Below are 12627 nucleotides of genomic sequence, written 5' to 3'. Positions count from 1 at the left end.
CTTAGGCAGAGTGCAGTGGCTGGGGTTTGATCCCTCCTGTGCCCCACCCCCTGGGCTTGCTGGTAAAATGATTGAGACTGGGTGTGGTGGCATGTGCCTGTAATCCCAGCACTTGGGAGGCTGAAAACAGGAGAATCATTACAAGTCTGCTCTACGTAGTGAGACCTTCTAGACCCTGTACCCAATACATAAAATAAAAAAAATCTTTTTTAGAAATGTTTTTTTTTTTTGTGTGTGTGTATTTTAGGGGAGGGTCTACAGGGTGTTCAGGGTCTTACTACTAGATTGGATTTGTGGTGTTCTGCCTGTTTACAGCCTCCCGACAGCTGAGATTACAGGGGTACGCCACCACACCCAGTCTCAATTGCCATCTCAGTGTGCCCTGGGGGGCGGAGCCAGCATGGCAGGCCTGGGGATTGAACCCCAGCACCTGCGCCTGCTTGTGGGTGCTTTAATCCTCTGAGCTATTTGGCTGGCCCTAAAAACCAAATTTTCTAATTAGCCACCTGATCAGTTAATTGCTAAACCTGGAAAACATAAAATTGTAAGAAACCTGTAACTCCATATACCTTTATATTGAGCAATAACTTTCATTTATTGTCTCATGTTTGTTAATTTTTTTCTAAATTATTTAAAAAGCTGCACATTAACATATTATACTTCAATAAAACATTTAAGACTAGGTGAGTATTGTAGGTTTTCATTACATAAATAATAATGAATATATAGGTTTTTGTGAAATTAAAGACTTAGGAGTGGGTAATTTACAGTGAATAAAATTATTCACAGCATTTATGAGGAATTCTTACAGGCTTGAAGCAGTCAAAGCCTTATATGACATAAAACAAGCAATGACTATAAAGGTTAGACTATTTTAAAATAAAACTGGGGGTTGGAGAGATGGCTCAGTAGAATAAGCACTTGCCTGGCAAGGGCAAGGGCCTGAGTTCAACCTCCCCAAAAATAAATAAAAATAAAATAAAACCGATGCTGATCAAAAGACCCTTAAAAATGAAAAGGTAACTATGAGAAGTTATCTGAAATAAATGTAGCTCACAATGACTCATCTCTAGACCATGAAAGAACAACTAAATTAGTAAGAAAACTCTTTAAAATGGTCATATTTACACTTTTCTTTCCTCACTTATGGGTCCTAGAGTCTGCTGGAAATGCTTGAAAGTACCATGAATGTATAGATTCATATGAAACTAAATCTACTTGTTTCACTTTTCTATAAGGATATCGTTTTTTGTTTGTTTGTTTGTTTGTTTGTTTGTTTGGCTGGCTCAGGCAGCCTTCAGGGCAGATCTGGTATGTCATGTGGAGCTGGAGATGGAACCGTGATCCCTGTACCTGACTGGGTTTGCCCATGTAGGTGCTTAAACAACTAGGCTAACCAGTAAGCTCATATTTCATTCTTCTAATTCAGCTATCATAGGCCAAAGCCCAATGGTGGAGCAGTTGCCTAGCACTCATAAAGCCCTGTGTTTCATCTTTTTTTTTTTTACCAAAATAAAAAAGAAAATTAGCTAATGGTGGCCGACCGGATAGCTCAGCAGACTAAAGTGCATTATGCAGGCACAGGGACCAGGATTCAATTACTGGCATGCCGCAACAGCCCGATCCTGGGGTGCACTGAGACAGTGACTGAGACTGGGCATGGTGGCTCAAGCAATTCCAGTGCTTGGGAGGCTAAAAACAGGATCACTACACATTCAATCTGTGTAGTGAGACCCTGAACTAAATACATTTGGGAAAGAAAGAAAAAAGGAAAGAAGGAATTAGTTAATGGTATCAAGCTTCACCAGTTACTCAAACCAGAAACTTCTTCCTTTTTCAATTTATCACTAAACCCAATTTTACCTCAAATATCACTGCAGTTCATACCCTCTATAATCAGATTTAGATTCTTTGATCTCTGGATCACAAAAGTTACCTAGCAGCAATTATTTTCCTTTCTCCTTTATTTATCCTTTCATAATAGAGATACTAAACCCAAAGAGTGCAAAGGACTCCTAGATTAAAAATCCTACAAATTTACATTGTTAAAGACAGTAACCACCTAAGCTTCTTAGTATACCACTCCCTGTCCTTGTATGACCTGGAATTTACTTCTTCAGCGCTAACTCTGTTTCTCTGAACTTTAGTTTCTACAGATTTTAGAACTCTTCTGTTTCCAAACACACAAGACTTAATTTTTCTGGCTAAATAGCTGCTTTTCCCTTCCTCCATCAACTTTCATTTTTTGAGGCTAAGCCCAGGTATGGCAACTTGTAGGAAGAGATCACTATGAAGTATTCCTCCTTATCTGTTTGGGCCCCTTATTTTGTCTTATGTCTTAGAATTAGTTTCAACGTCTTGGGGCTATTAACATCTTTGAATTTCAAGTTGGTATAGAGTTAGGATGTAGTAGGCAATCTAATTCAGGATTTGTCTACATCCTCTGAGCCTCTCATTCTCCTCTTCCCCATTCTACTGCGTCTGGGGGTACTACTTGCTTGCTAGAATCGTCCTGGTTGAATCAGCTAGGGTCAAAGGCAGTGGGGAGCCTGATCGAATAAACTGAAAAACAGCACCTAGAAAATTTTGGGCTACGTTCCTTCCCTCTATGCCTTCATTTCTTAAAAAAAATTGTTTTATTTTATTTTTTGGACCGGGAATCAAACTCAGGACCTCGCTCTTTCCAGGCAGGCGCTTACATTCCTGGGCTACCTCCCTGGCCCCCTCTATGCCTTCTGATAGAAAAGGTTTTTCTTCTTGGTCTGCGAAGCCAACTACAAATAAAGCTTAGGCTGGAAAATGGATCAGCAAACATTAATAGGGAACCGGCTCGCAGGAAGTACAAACATTTTTCCCTTCTGGCTTTGGCCAGTGTAACACGCTTTTGGCGAGTCCTAGCTGGTTAGGATTCACAACTGCGGGAACCTATGGGCCATCCGGGAATCTGCTCCTGGAAACTCCCACGCAGCTACGAATGACGTTATGGGTCACGAAAGGCGTGGCTCCCCGCGGCAGCCATGATGAAAACCATTGAAAATGGAGCTCACGTTAGCATTTTAGGAATTTTGCATACGCCCCTAATTGCCACACATTACTGAGGGATAAAAACATTAAGATGTGGCTTTGAGAAACTGCCCCTCGAGGCTAGGTTAGGATGCTAACATGAGCTTCACAGGAGAGACCGAATGCACAAATCGCAGGCCTCCGCAAGCACGGCGAGGGGCGGGACCCGAGACTGGGCGGGACAGCCAGTCCTCCACCTTCCCAGCCGGCCCCGCGGCGGCTAGTCGCCTCTCCTCCCCCAGCTGCACGCTGCGTGACTGCTCGTTGGCTGTTTAGGACGGAAGCTCGTTTGGTGTTTCTCCAGAAGTTTCCCCTTAGGGCGGCGGCGAAGCTGGTAACTGCGGTGGCTGTCTCTCAGGCCGCTACAACTGTAGTTTGGAGATGGCGGCGCCTGCTGCAGGACCTGCAACAGCCCAGCGGTGTGTGTTTGTTTTTCTTTCCTTTTGCTGTTCATTTTATCCTTCTTACCTTGGTTAGTGAACCTGCTGAATTCGTTGTTTTCCTGGCAGGTTTTCCCAGACCTTCTCAGATAATCTGATCGAGGAGGACCCTCAGGCGGCGTTAGAGGTGAGAGAATCCATTTCTGTCTTTTCCACTATCTTCTTTAGGGGAACGGAAATGAGTTGGGTTCTGGCTAAAAGTGCTTGTTCCCACTATTTCCTTCGTGGATCCCAAGCTGCTGTGTTTGTCTCAGCCCCAATCCTTGCACCTCTTTCTCTGCTTTAAAGTGACCTTTTGCCTCAGACCCCTGCTACTCTTGCTTTTACACCTCCCAGACTTCTGCAGCCCCACAGCTACAGAGAAAACCCAACGCGTACGTTTTATTTCTTGGGGACATAATTGGCATCCCACTGACCTGAGAGATTTTTAAAAAATGAAGTAAAAAGTGAAAATTAGACTTGGTGATGCAAATTCACTCTTTCATTTGATAGTTACTTTTTAATTGTCACATACGAGGCACCGTTCTTAAATACGAGGCACGGTTCTAAGTTTGTGTATGTAGTCTACAATTACCAAAAACTTTTCACGTGCCTTTTGAGACTTTCTGGGTATTGTTAAGTCAAACGGGCGTGATGGCACACGCCTGTAATCCCAGCAGTCATGAGTTGTTTGCAAGGTGGTGATTGTTACTGGCTAAAGTCATTTATGCGCTTAATAAACTTAGTCCTTAAAGCTGTAGAGAAACGTGGAAAAGCAAGAGCTCAATAAAAATTAAAATAGAGCCGAAGCTACACAGATACTGTAGATACTGCTGTGGATTTCAAAATTTATGCAGGAGCATCTTGCTTTCAAATACAGAGCTAAGGGTGCTTCATTGCTAACACTTAACGTACCACAACTGCTCAAAAAGTTAGCAATTTGAGGCAACAAGACGTTTTTCCTAGGTATGACTTACAGAAGAAATATTCAAGGCTTCTCTCGAGGGGGCGTTAATTGGAATTGAGACCTGAATGAGAGACCTAGATTGGCAGTAAAAAAGAGCCAATACAAAGATCTTGAGGTTGGAACGAAGTTGATTTGTAGTAGGAGTTGCAAAAGCCCCTTTGATTAAGAGTGGCTTGAAAGTGGAGCGGGAGATAAGATTGAACAGAAAATCAGAGGCTCAAATAAGGTGGGTAAAGGTTTCTGGGATCAGTACTGGAATAATGTAGAGGAATTTTTTGACAGTTTCTCTTCATTGTTTCTAGCTAGACAGCTACCAAGTTTGGCTGACCTTGAGCTCATTATGTAGCCAAGACTGGCTTCAAACTCACTGTGTAGCCTAGGCTGGTCTCCAACACTAATCTTCCTGGCTTAATTTTTTAATGTACATTCTATCATTGACCTGTTAGGCCCAATGATGTTTTGGAAATCCAGTTTGACAAAATTACTTCTGAATTACATTAAAAAGTTTTTATTGTAGTACGGCAAATGTAAACATACATTTAAAGACAAAATTTGATGAATTTTGTCCCTTGAACATCACCTAGTCACATTATAGAACATCTCCATCTTTAAGGTTCCAGTAGATTCCATTTGTTGTGTCATCAGTTTGTTTGTTTGTTTATTTATTTACTTATTTATTTTTGGTGGAACCAGGGATTGAACTCAGGCCAGGCAAGTGCTTATTCCACTGAGCCATCTCCCTGGCCCCTAGTTTATTTATTTTTTGTATGTTTTTTTTTAGGGAAGGTTCTACAGGGTATTCAGGGTCTCACTACTAGATTGGACTTGTAGTGATCCCCCTGTTTAGAGCCTCCTAAGATCTGGGATTACAGGCGTGTGCCACCACACCCAGTCTCAGTTGCCTTTCACAGGGTGGAGCTGGCAGGGCAGGCCTGGGAATGGAATCTCTGGCCCCTGCACATGCTTGCAGGCTCTTTAATCCGCTGAGGAATTTGGCCAGCCCTACCATCAGTTAGTTTTGCTTATTGTTGTGCTCACACACACAAAATAAAGTTAGTGCTTTGTTTAGTATAGATACTTTAGTTCTGTTTTAATCATTGTATGAATATGCACCCATACTGTGTGAAGTAGTAATTTTTCATTGTGTATTATTTTGTTGTATAAATATAACATCAATTATTTAGCAATGGACATTTGGTTTATTTCTCATTAGTGTGAATAAAGCCAGTGTGAATTCTCGTACATATATTTTGATGAACAATACATTCCTTTTTTTTTTTTTTTTGATTGTGTATTCCTAGAAGTAAACTTGAATAGGGTAGACATGTAGACTTGGTTCTTAATTTGTGGCTGTTGGACAAGTAATGTCAGTGTCACCATGCAGATTTTTACTGAAAATTCTTACAATTCATATTCAGTTAATAATATTGAGACCCAAAGCAATTGAAAAGATCTGTCATAGTGATGTGTAGCCATTTAGAGCCAGAATGGGGCCTCAGGACACAGCCTTTTTTTTAGTCTCCTCTTGTAAGTAATGGTTCTCAAAAGTGTGGTCACAGTTAGAAATTGATATTGTCTGGGCCCTTCACAGACATGTAATCAGAAACTGATGGAGAGGTTGATTATGTTACAGCCAACTAGAATGCTCTCTCTAAACCTTGAGATAACTGGTTGTAGTGACAAGTCTGGAACTCCTTAGGGTGAGTTGTTTTCCTAATGACTACCTCAAGTGTAGCCATTTTGTAATTCAGGTCACTTGATACAACATTAGTTTAAATGTATTTTATATAAGATGATCCAGTTAGGAATGTAGGAAGATGACTGTGGACACTGGTCACATTTTTCATTCATTCACCAGGTGGTTCATTAGTGGTGAATACTGTCTTGGGTACCCAGAATATTAAGATGGAAAGACTGTATTTGGTAGGAGCAATGACATTGGATGTTCCAAAGAGGTAGTATAATTATGGTTAACAATAATTGTCTTATTTCAGAAGAGATGGTAGTGGCCCTTTGAGAACCATTACTTAAAAGAGGAGACTAAAAAAAAGGCTGTGTCCTGAGGCCCCATTCTGGCTCTAAATGGCTACACATCACTATGACAGATCTTTTCAATTGCTTTGGGTCTCAATATTATTAACTATATGAATTGTAAGAATTTTCAGTAAAAATCTGATTTTTAATTTCCCCAGCAAAGAAGTGGTGTATAACTGAAGTAGATATGCCAATAACCTTGTTCTGATCATTTCATATTGTATATGCTGTAGATACTCCATAAATACGTGCAATTGCTGTTAAGATCCCCCCCCCCCCAACCAGGGATTGAACTCAGGCGCTTGCCAGGGGAAGCGCTTATTCTACTGAGCCATCTCTGCATCCCCCTAAGATATATTTAAATACAAAAAAATCTTTGAAGAGGAGATTGCAGTTCAATAGGGAGAGGAAAAAGAGTCTTTCATGCCCATTATACATGATAGTTAAGGACTCAACCAGAAGCGTCATGGTCCAGTTCTTATCACAGAGCAAATTTTCTATTAGCAAAATGGAAATAAGACCTACTTAAGAGTTATTTTAGGGCCGGGGAGATGGCTCAGTAGATTAAGCGCTTGCCTGGCAAGCACAAGGGCCTGAATTCAATCCCCGGTTCTGCAAAAAACCAAAACAAAAGAAAAAATAAGAGTTACTTTGATGATAAATAAGGTACTCTGTGTATGTTTTGTGCTTTAGTGCATGCCTGAGATAGGTAAAGACTCCATAACTGTTCCATCCTGGGGACATGTTCTGTAGTGTAGAACATAAAATGTAGAGGCAAGTGCTAGGAAATAAAAGCTATGCAGTAGAGCATCCAGTCATAAAGACAATAAATCTAAGCAGAGGGATTTTAGTTTTATCATGGTTATGCATGTCTCTGAAAAATTTGAAGGAAATTAAGTTATTCAAATTACAATACCTGCTTTAAAAGCAGAGTAAATAGATTAAAGAGGCATGAAGGACAGTAAATAACAGGAAGAAGGGGCTACAGACCAGGTAAAGGATGAATGTTGGAATTTAGAGCAGTGATTAAAGGCCTTGAAGGGAATTATTTTACATGAAATGCACTAGACTTTGTGACAGTTTTAAGGTACAGGATGATGCCTATGTTGCTAGGTTGGGAAATGTAGAAGTTGGTATTACTTAGTTTGTGGCACTTAGATCTAATCGAGGGTGGGCAACAGATTTAAAGAAGTTTCTTTAAATTTTGAATATTATGCGTGGATTACCTCAGGGGCATTTGATTATATGGGGTTCTTGCTTAAGAGAAGCAAGTATATTAGGATATGTTCAAGAAACATGTATGGAATTTTTGGACACTTAAAGATGTCAGAGAATCTAAGGAGAAAAGTCTAAACAGTGTTAGAGAAGTACTAGTTGTAAAAGATTAGCAGAATAGTAGACTGAAAGTTGTGATCAGTATTGTAGGGGCCATAGTATGATTAAGTCAGTATTTGAGAAGATTAAGACCATGAGGACAAATCAAATTTATGCAGAATAACATCCACTACTAGTTGTCTTCAGTGTGAATTCCTGCTACTTTACACTTGTATACATGTATGGTTGTATAGTTTGAAACCTTTTAGTTATCTTTGCTTTCAGTTGAATTAAAAAGTATCAGTAAAAAAAAGACTACAAAGGCAAAGGCAATCAAGGAAAAGTAGAAAATATGGGAAAGACAGGAGTTTGTAAAGAGAATGATCAATAATTTTCATGCTATGTTTATAAGATCCATGTATAGATCTAGGCTACTCTAAAACCCCACAGTTATTTTTGATTTCTCCCCCATATCCAATCCTGGTTTGAACACATCTCATTTTTCTTCATAATATCTATGGTTATTACTCTCTTCTAGCCTAGTGTTAACATATTTGTTTCTCAGAAATTTCCACCCCATTCCTGCTTCTTTTTTTTAATTTTTAATTTATATTATTTTACTGTATATGGTACAAGGTGTACAAGGTCTCACTATACAGGTCAGACTCATAGTGATCCTCCTGTTTGTAGCCTCCCAAGCACTGGGATTACAGGTGCGTGCCACCACGCCCAGACTCATTCACTGCCTCAGTGTGCCCCGTGGGTGGGGCTAGCATGGCATGCAGTACCACGGATTGAACCTTGGTCCCTGTACTCTGCCTAAGCAGGTGCCTTAGTCCGCTGAGCTATCTGGCTAGCCCCATTCCTGCTTCTTTATAAGGTATTCATGATAGAGTAGCCAGTGACATTTTTATTGTCATTGGACTGTGTTACCCTCCTAATAATGAATTTCTATGGCCTTCCTTCACATCAAAGGTCTAAATTCCTTATTAAGGCCTACAAAGTAGTAAGTGAGGTATAGCTGATTTGCTCTTTAGGTTGCAGTCACATTGACTTCATACCTGTTGTTTGAATGTATGTATTCAACTCAATTCTGGCATCTTGGAGTTGCTATGTCTTTTGCTCAAAATGTTTTTTTCTGTGTGTGTGCAGAGTCTCACTACACAGCTCGGACTCGTAGTGATCCTCCTAATTTCTGCCTCCCTAGTACTAGGTTCAAAATGTATTTTTTTTTTCAAATCAGGTATTGAACTCAGGCCCTTGCACTTGCCAGACAAGCGCTATCTCCCCGGCCCCTCAAAATGTATTCTTGACCTATATCATTATTTTTCTTGGCAGTGCTTCTTCCTTTAGAATGCAGCTGAAATGACTTCTCAGATAAGACAGTTTTCTTATGTAAATCTGTGCTAGCCCTGATTGTAAGCTTTAAGACAGTAGCAGGTTTTGTGTATTACTGCTGTTTTCAGCGTAGTGCTTGGTATATAATAAGTACTCCAGTGTGTTGGATGAGCCCTATCATTTTTCTAGCAGCTGTGATGTATACTCTTTGCATTTTATTAATCAGGAGGCTGAGGTAAGAGAGGTAAGCTCACTCAAAATGGCACCCTTTGTAAGTGGTAAGTATTTGGTTTCAAAAGATCAAATTCATCAACTGGAGGAGGGAAGATGATTGGGATATATGATATCATTAATAGTTTGCAGCTGACTTTGAAATACCTGACCAGAGAGAACTTTGCTGAAGGCACAGCTGAGATTGGTAAACGTGTGATGAATGTTATCAGTTTTGCATGTTTTATTTGGTTTTACCCCCCTTCAACAGTTGTAAGTAGTTTAAAATAGAAGAATGATTGCTGTTACTATCTGATTGGAAATTAGTTGAGTGACTGGAAGAAAATGGAAAGGAGAATCAGATTAAGAGATAATGTAGGGGCCGGGGAAATGGCTCAGTAGAAAAAGCGCTTGCCTGGCAAGCGCCAGGGCCTGAGTTCAATCCCGGGTTCCGCAAAAAAAGGAGATAATGTAGAGTTAAAGGTTTCCAGAATGAGCAGTGCTTTTACTTCTACTTCCACTACTACTACTACTTCTTCTTCTTCTTTTTTTTTTTTTTTTTTTTTTTTTTTCTTTTCTTTATTTAGTACAGGGTCTCACTACAGAGATGAGACTCTTTAGTGATTCTCCTGTTTTCAGCCTCCCAAACCCTGGGATTATGGGCGCACCACCACATCCAGTCTCCATCACCTTCTCAGCACACCCTGTGGGTGGGGCCGGCATGGCAGGGCTCAAACCCTGGCCACTGCGGCTACTGGTACTGCTGCTGCTGCTGCGCAAGCTGTAGTCCACTGAGCTATCAGGCCGGCCTTTTTACTTCTAACTTTAACAAATTCCTTCCTTGAGTACCTTCTCCCACCCTTTGGTACTAGGGATTGAACCTAGGGCATTCTAGAATTGAATGACATCCCCATCCCTTTTTGAGACTTTGTCTTGCTAAATTGTCTGGGCTGTCCTTGAACTTGTGATTTTTCCTTAGCCTCACTATTACTGGGATTACAGGCATGTGCCCTGGTGGCTGGCTATGTGATATTTTAAGAGAGCCTAAAGCTGAATATTTGAAAATATGCCAAGGTGCAATTTTTGATTTTATTTTTTTTGGTGCTGGGACTCATGAATGCTAACCAAGTTCTCTACCACAAATATATCATCAACCCCTAATTCTTAATTTTAAGACTTTTGCCTTAAAGAATGGTTTTTCTTTCTCTTTTTGTTTTGGTTTATCAGGGTGGTTGTTTCACAGTTATTAAATTTCATTGTAAACTAGGCATGGTGGCGCATGCCTGTAATCCTAGCAGAGGTAGGAGGATCTTTTGAGTTCAGGACCAACCTGGGCTACAAACTGTGCTTAAGGCCAGCTTGCACTGCATGGCAAGACCTTTTCTCAAAAAGACAACAACAAAAAAAGATTTCATTCTAGTTATATAGTAGTGCCTTAGTTCTTGAACTTAACCAAACCACTTACCAGTCAGTCTAATTATTTTAATAAGGGTGACCAAAAAGTGCATATTTTTTTTCTTTTTTATTTATTTATTTATTTATTTATTTTTTGCGGTACAAGGGATTGAACTCAGGACCCTGTGCTTGCCAGGCAAGTGCTTATTTACTGAGCTATCTTCCCGGCCGCTTTTTTTTTTTTTTTTTTTTGGTGGAACTGGGGTTTGAACTCAGGCCTTTGCGCTTCCCAGGGAAGCACTTACTCTACTGAGCCATCTCCAGCCCTCCCGTATTTTTATTCTTATAACAACATAAAAACAGTTATCAAATTTATTCAGTACAAGCATCAACTGGTTGAAAGACATCTGCCTGAGTGAGACTCAAGATAGTATATAAACAAATGCACTGACCAAGTGACACCCAGAGTAAGCTGTTGAGGGGTTTTGCCATTGACAGAGGAGAGGGCCAAGCTTGATTATGTATTTGTGGATTCTTTTAACCTCTTGGGGCTGTAGATTTAACTTTTAAAGATTGTTTTTCTTATTTAAAAATTTTTTTGCTGGCCACATAGCTCAGCATATTAAAGCACCCGCTTAGGTAGACACAGGGCTTGGGTTCAATCCCTGGCCTGCTGTGCTGGCCCCATCCATGAGGCGCGCTAAGATGATTGACACTGGGCATGGTGGTGTGTGCCTGTAATTGCAGTGCTTGGAGGGGTTTAAAACAGGAGGATCACTATGAGTCTGATCTGTGTAGTGAGACCCTGTAAAATACATTAAAAAAATAAAAAATTAACCACTAGGAAGAATGTATGCATGTTAATTATTGAAACTATCCCACCAATTTGATTTGAAAAAAAAAGAAAAGAAATTTTTAAACGTATTTGGTACAGAGTCTCACTGTGCAGCTTGAACTCCTAGTGATCCCCCTGTTTTTAGCCTCCCTAGTACTGGAATTACAGGCTTGTGGCACTATGCCCGCCCATCCGCTCTGGCCATTTCACACACTGGAGCAGTGCCAGTTTGGCCTGTGGTGGCAGGGTTGGAATCCTGGTCCCTGTGCTTCCCTAAGCAGGTGCTTAGTCCACTGAGCTGTCTTGCTGGCCCTAGAGATTGGATTTGCCTTGTTTTTTGTTTTGTTTTTAAATTTTAAAACTTTTTTAAAAAGTTGTTTCAAACTGCATGTTTGGATCTGCTCCAAATTTGTGAAATTCTGAACTAGTCAGTGTATGCCAACTAAATTCAGAATAAATAACATGATAATAACCTTTTATTAAGTCCTGGTATATGGCAGGAACTGCTAAGGGCTTTACAAAGATACTACTTTAGATTGTGTTCTTTGGGTATAGGGAAGTAGAAAGGGAAGGGGAGGTACTTATCCTCATACAAGGAAAAGCTCCAAGCTTGTTTCTTTGTCTTTTTTTCCAAATAGCTTGTGTTAATAGGTTATTTGACTAAACAACATTTTTAGATTAAATGGCTTTACAAAACATCCACTGATACTCAGCACGTTTTTATTTGTAGGAGCTGACTAAAACTTTGGAACAGAAACCAGATGATGCACAGTATTACTGTCAAAGAGCTTACTGTCACATTCTGCTTGGGAATTACTGTGGTAACTTTTCTTATAGTCTTCTTTAATATTACTTTTGCCCTAGCCAAAGTGAAATTGAAGTGGAGGTTAGGTTTTTTTTTGTTTTTTGGCAGAACCAGGGATTGAACTCAGACCCTTGCGCTTGCCAGGGAAGCACTTAATCCACTGAGCCATCTCCCCGGCCTCTAAGGATTTTTTTTTTTTTTTTGCTTCGAATGCCTTCAGGGCAGGTTTGGCTGGCTGGAGAGTTGT

The 12627-nt window shown here is 40.2% G+C and overlaps 1 protein-coding gene across 2 annotated transcripts in view; it reads left to right on the top strand.

The window, feature by feature from the left end:
* The first annotated feature begins 3296 nt into the window (after positions 1 to 3296).
* Positions 3297 to 12627, top strand: part of LOC101572854 (protein SGT1 homolog) — a 48260-nt gene continuing 38929 nt past the window's right edge. The window contains exons 1-3 of one of the 2 annotated variants that reach the window (XM_023700157.1): positions 3297 to 3482; positions 3573 to 3630; positions 12306 to 12396. In XM_023700157.1, coding sequence (XP_023555925.1) covers positions 3445 to 3482; positions 3573 to 3630; positions 12306 to 12396 — 187 coding nt within the window. In that variant the 5' untranslated portion in view covers positions 3297 to 3444. The remainder of the gene's footprint in view (positions 3483 to 3572; positions 3631 to 12305; positions 12397 to 12627) is intronic. The other variant, XM_004640256.2, reaches the window with a different exon arrangement.

This window comes from Octodon degus, unplaced genomic scaffold, assembly GCF_000260255.1.
Source record: "Octodon degus isolate 3935 unplaced genomic scaffold, OctDeg1.0 scaffold00122, whole genome shotgun sequence".
Taxonomy (NCBI): Eukaryota; Metazoa; Chordata; class Mammalia; order Rodentia; family Octodontidae; genus Octodon; species Octodon degus.
This window is presented reverse-complemented; position numbering and strand designations above follow the sequence as displayed.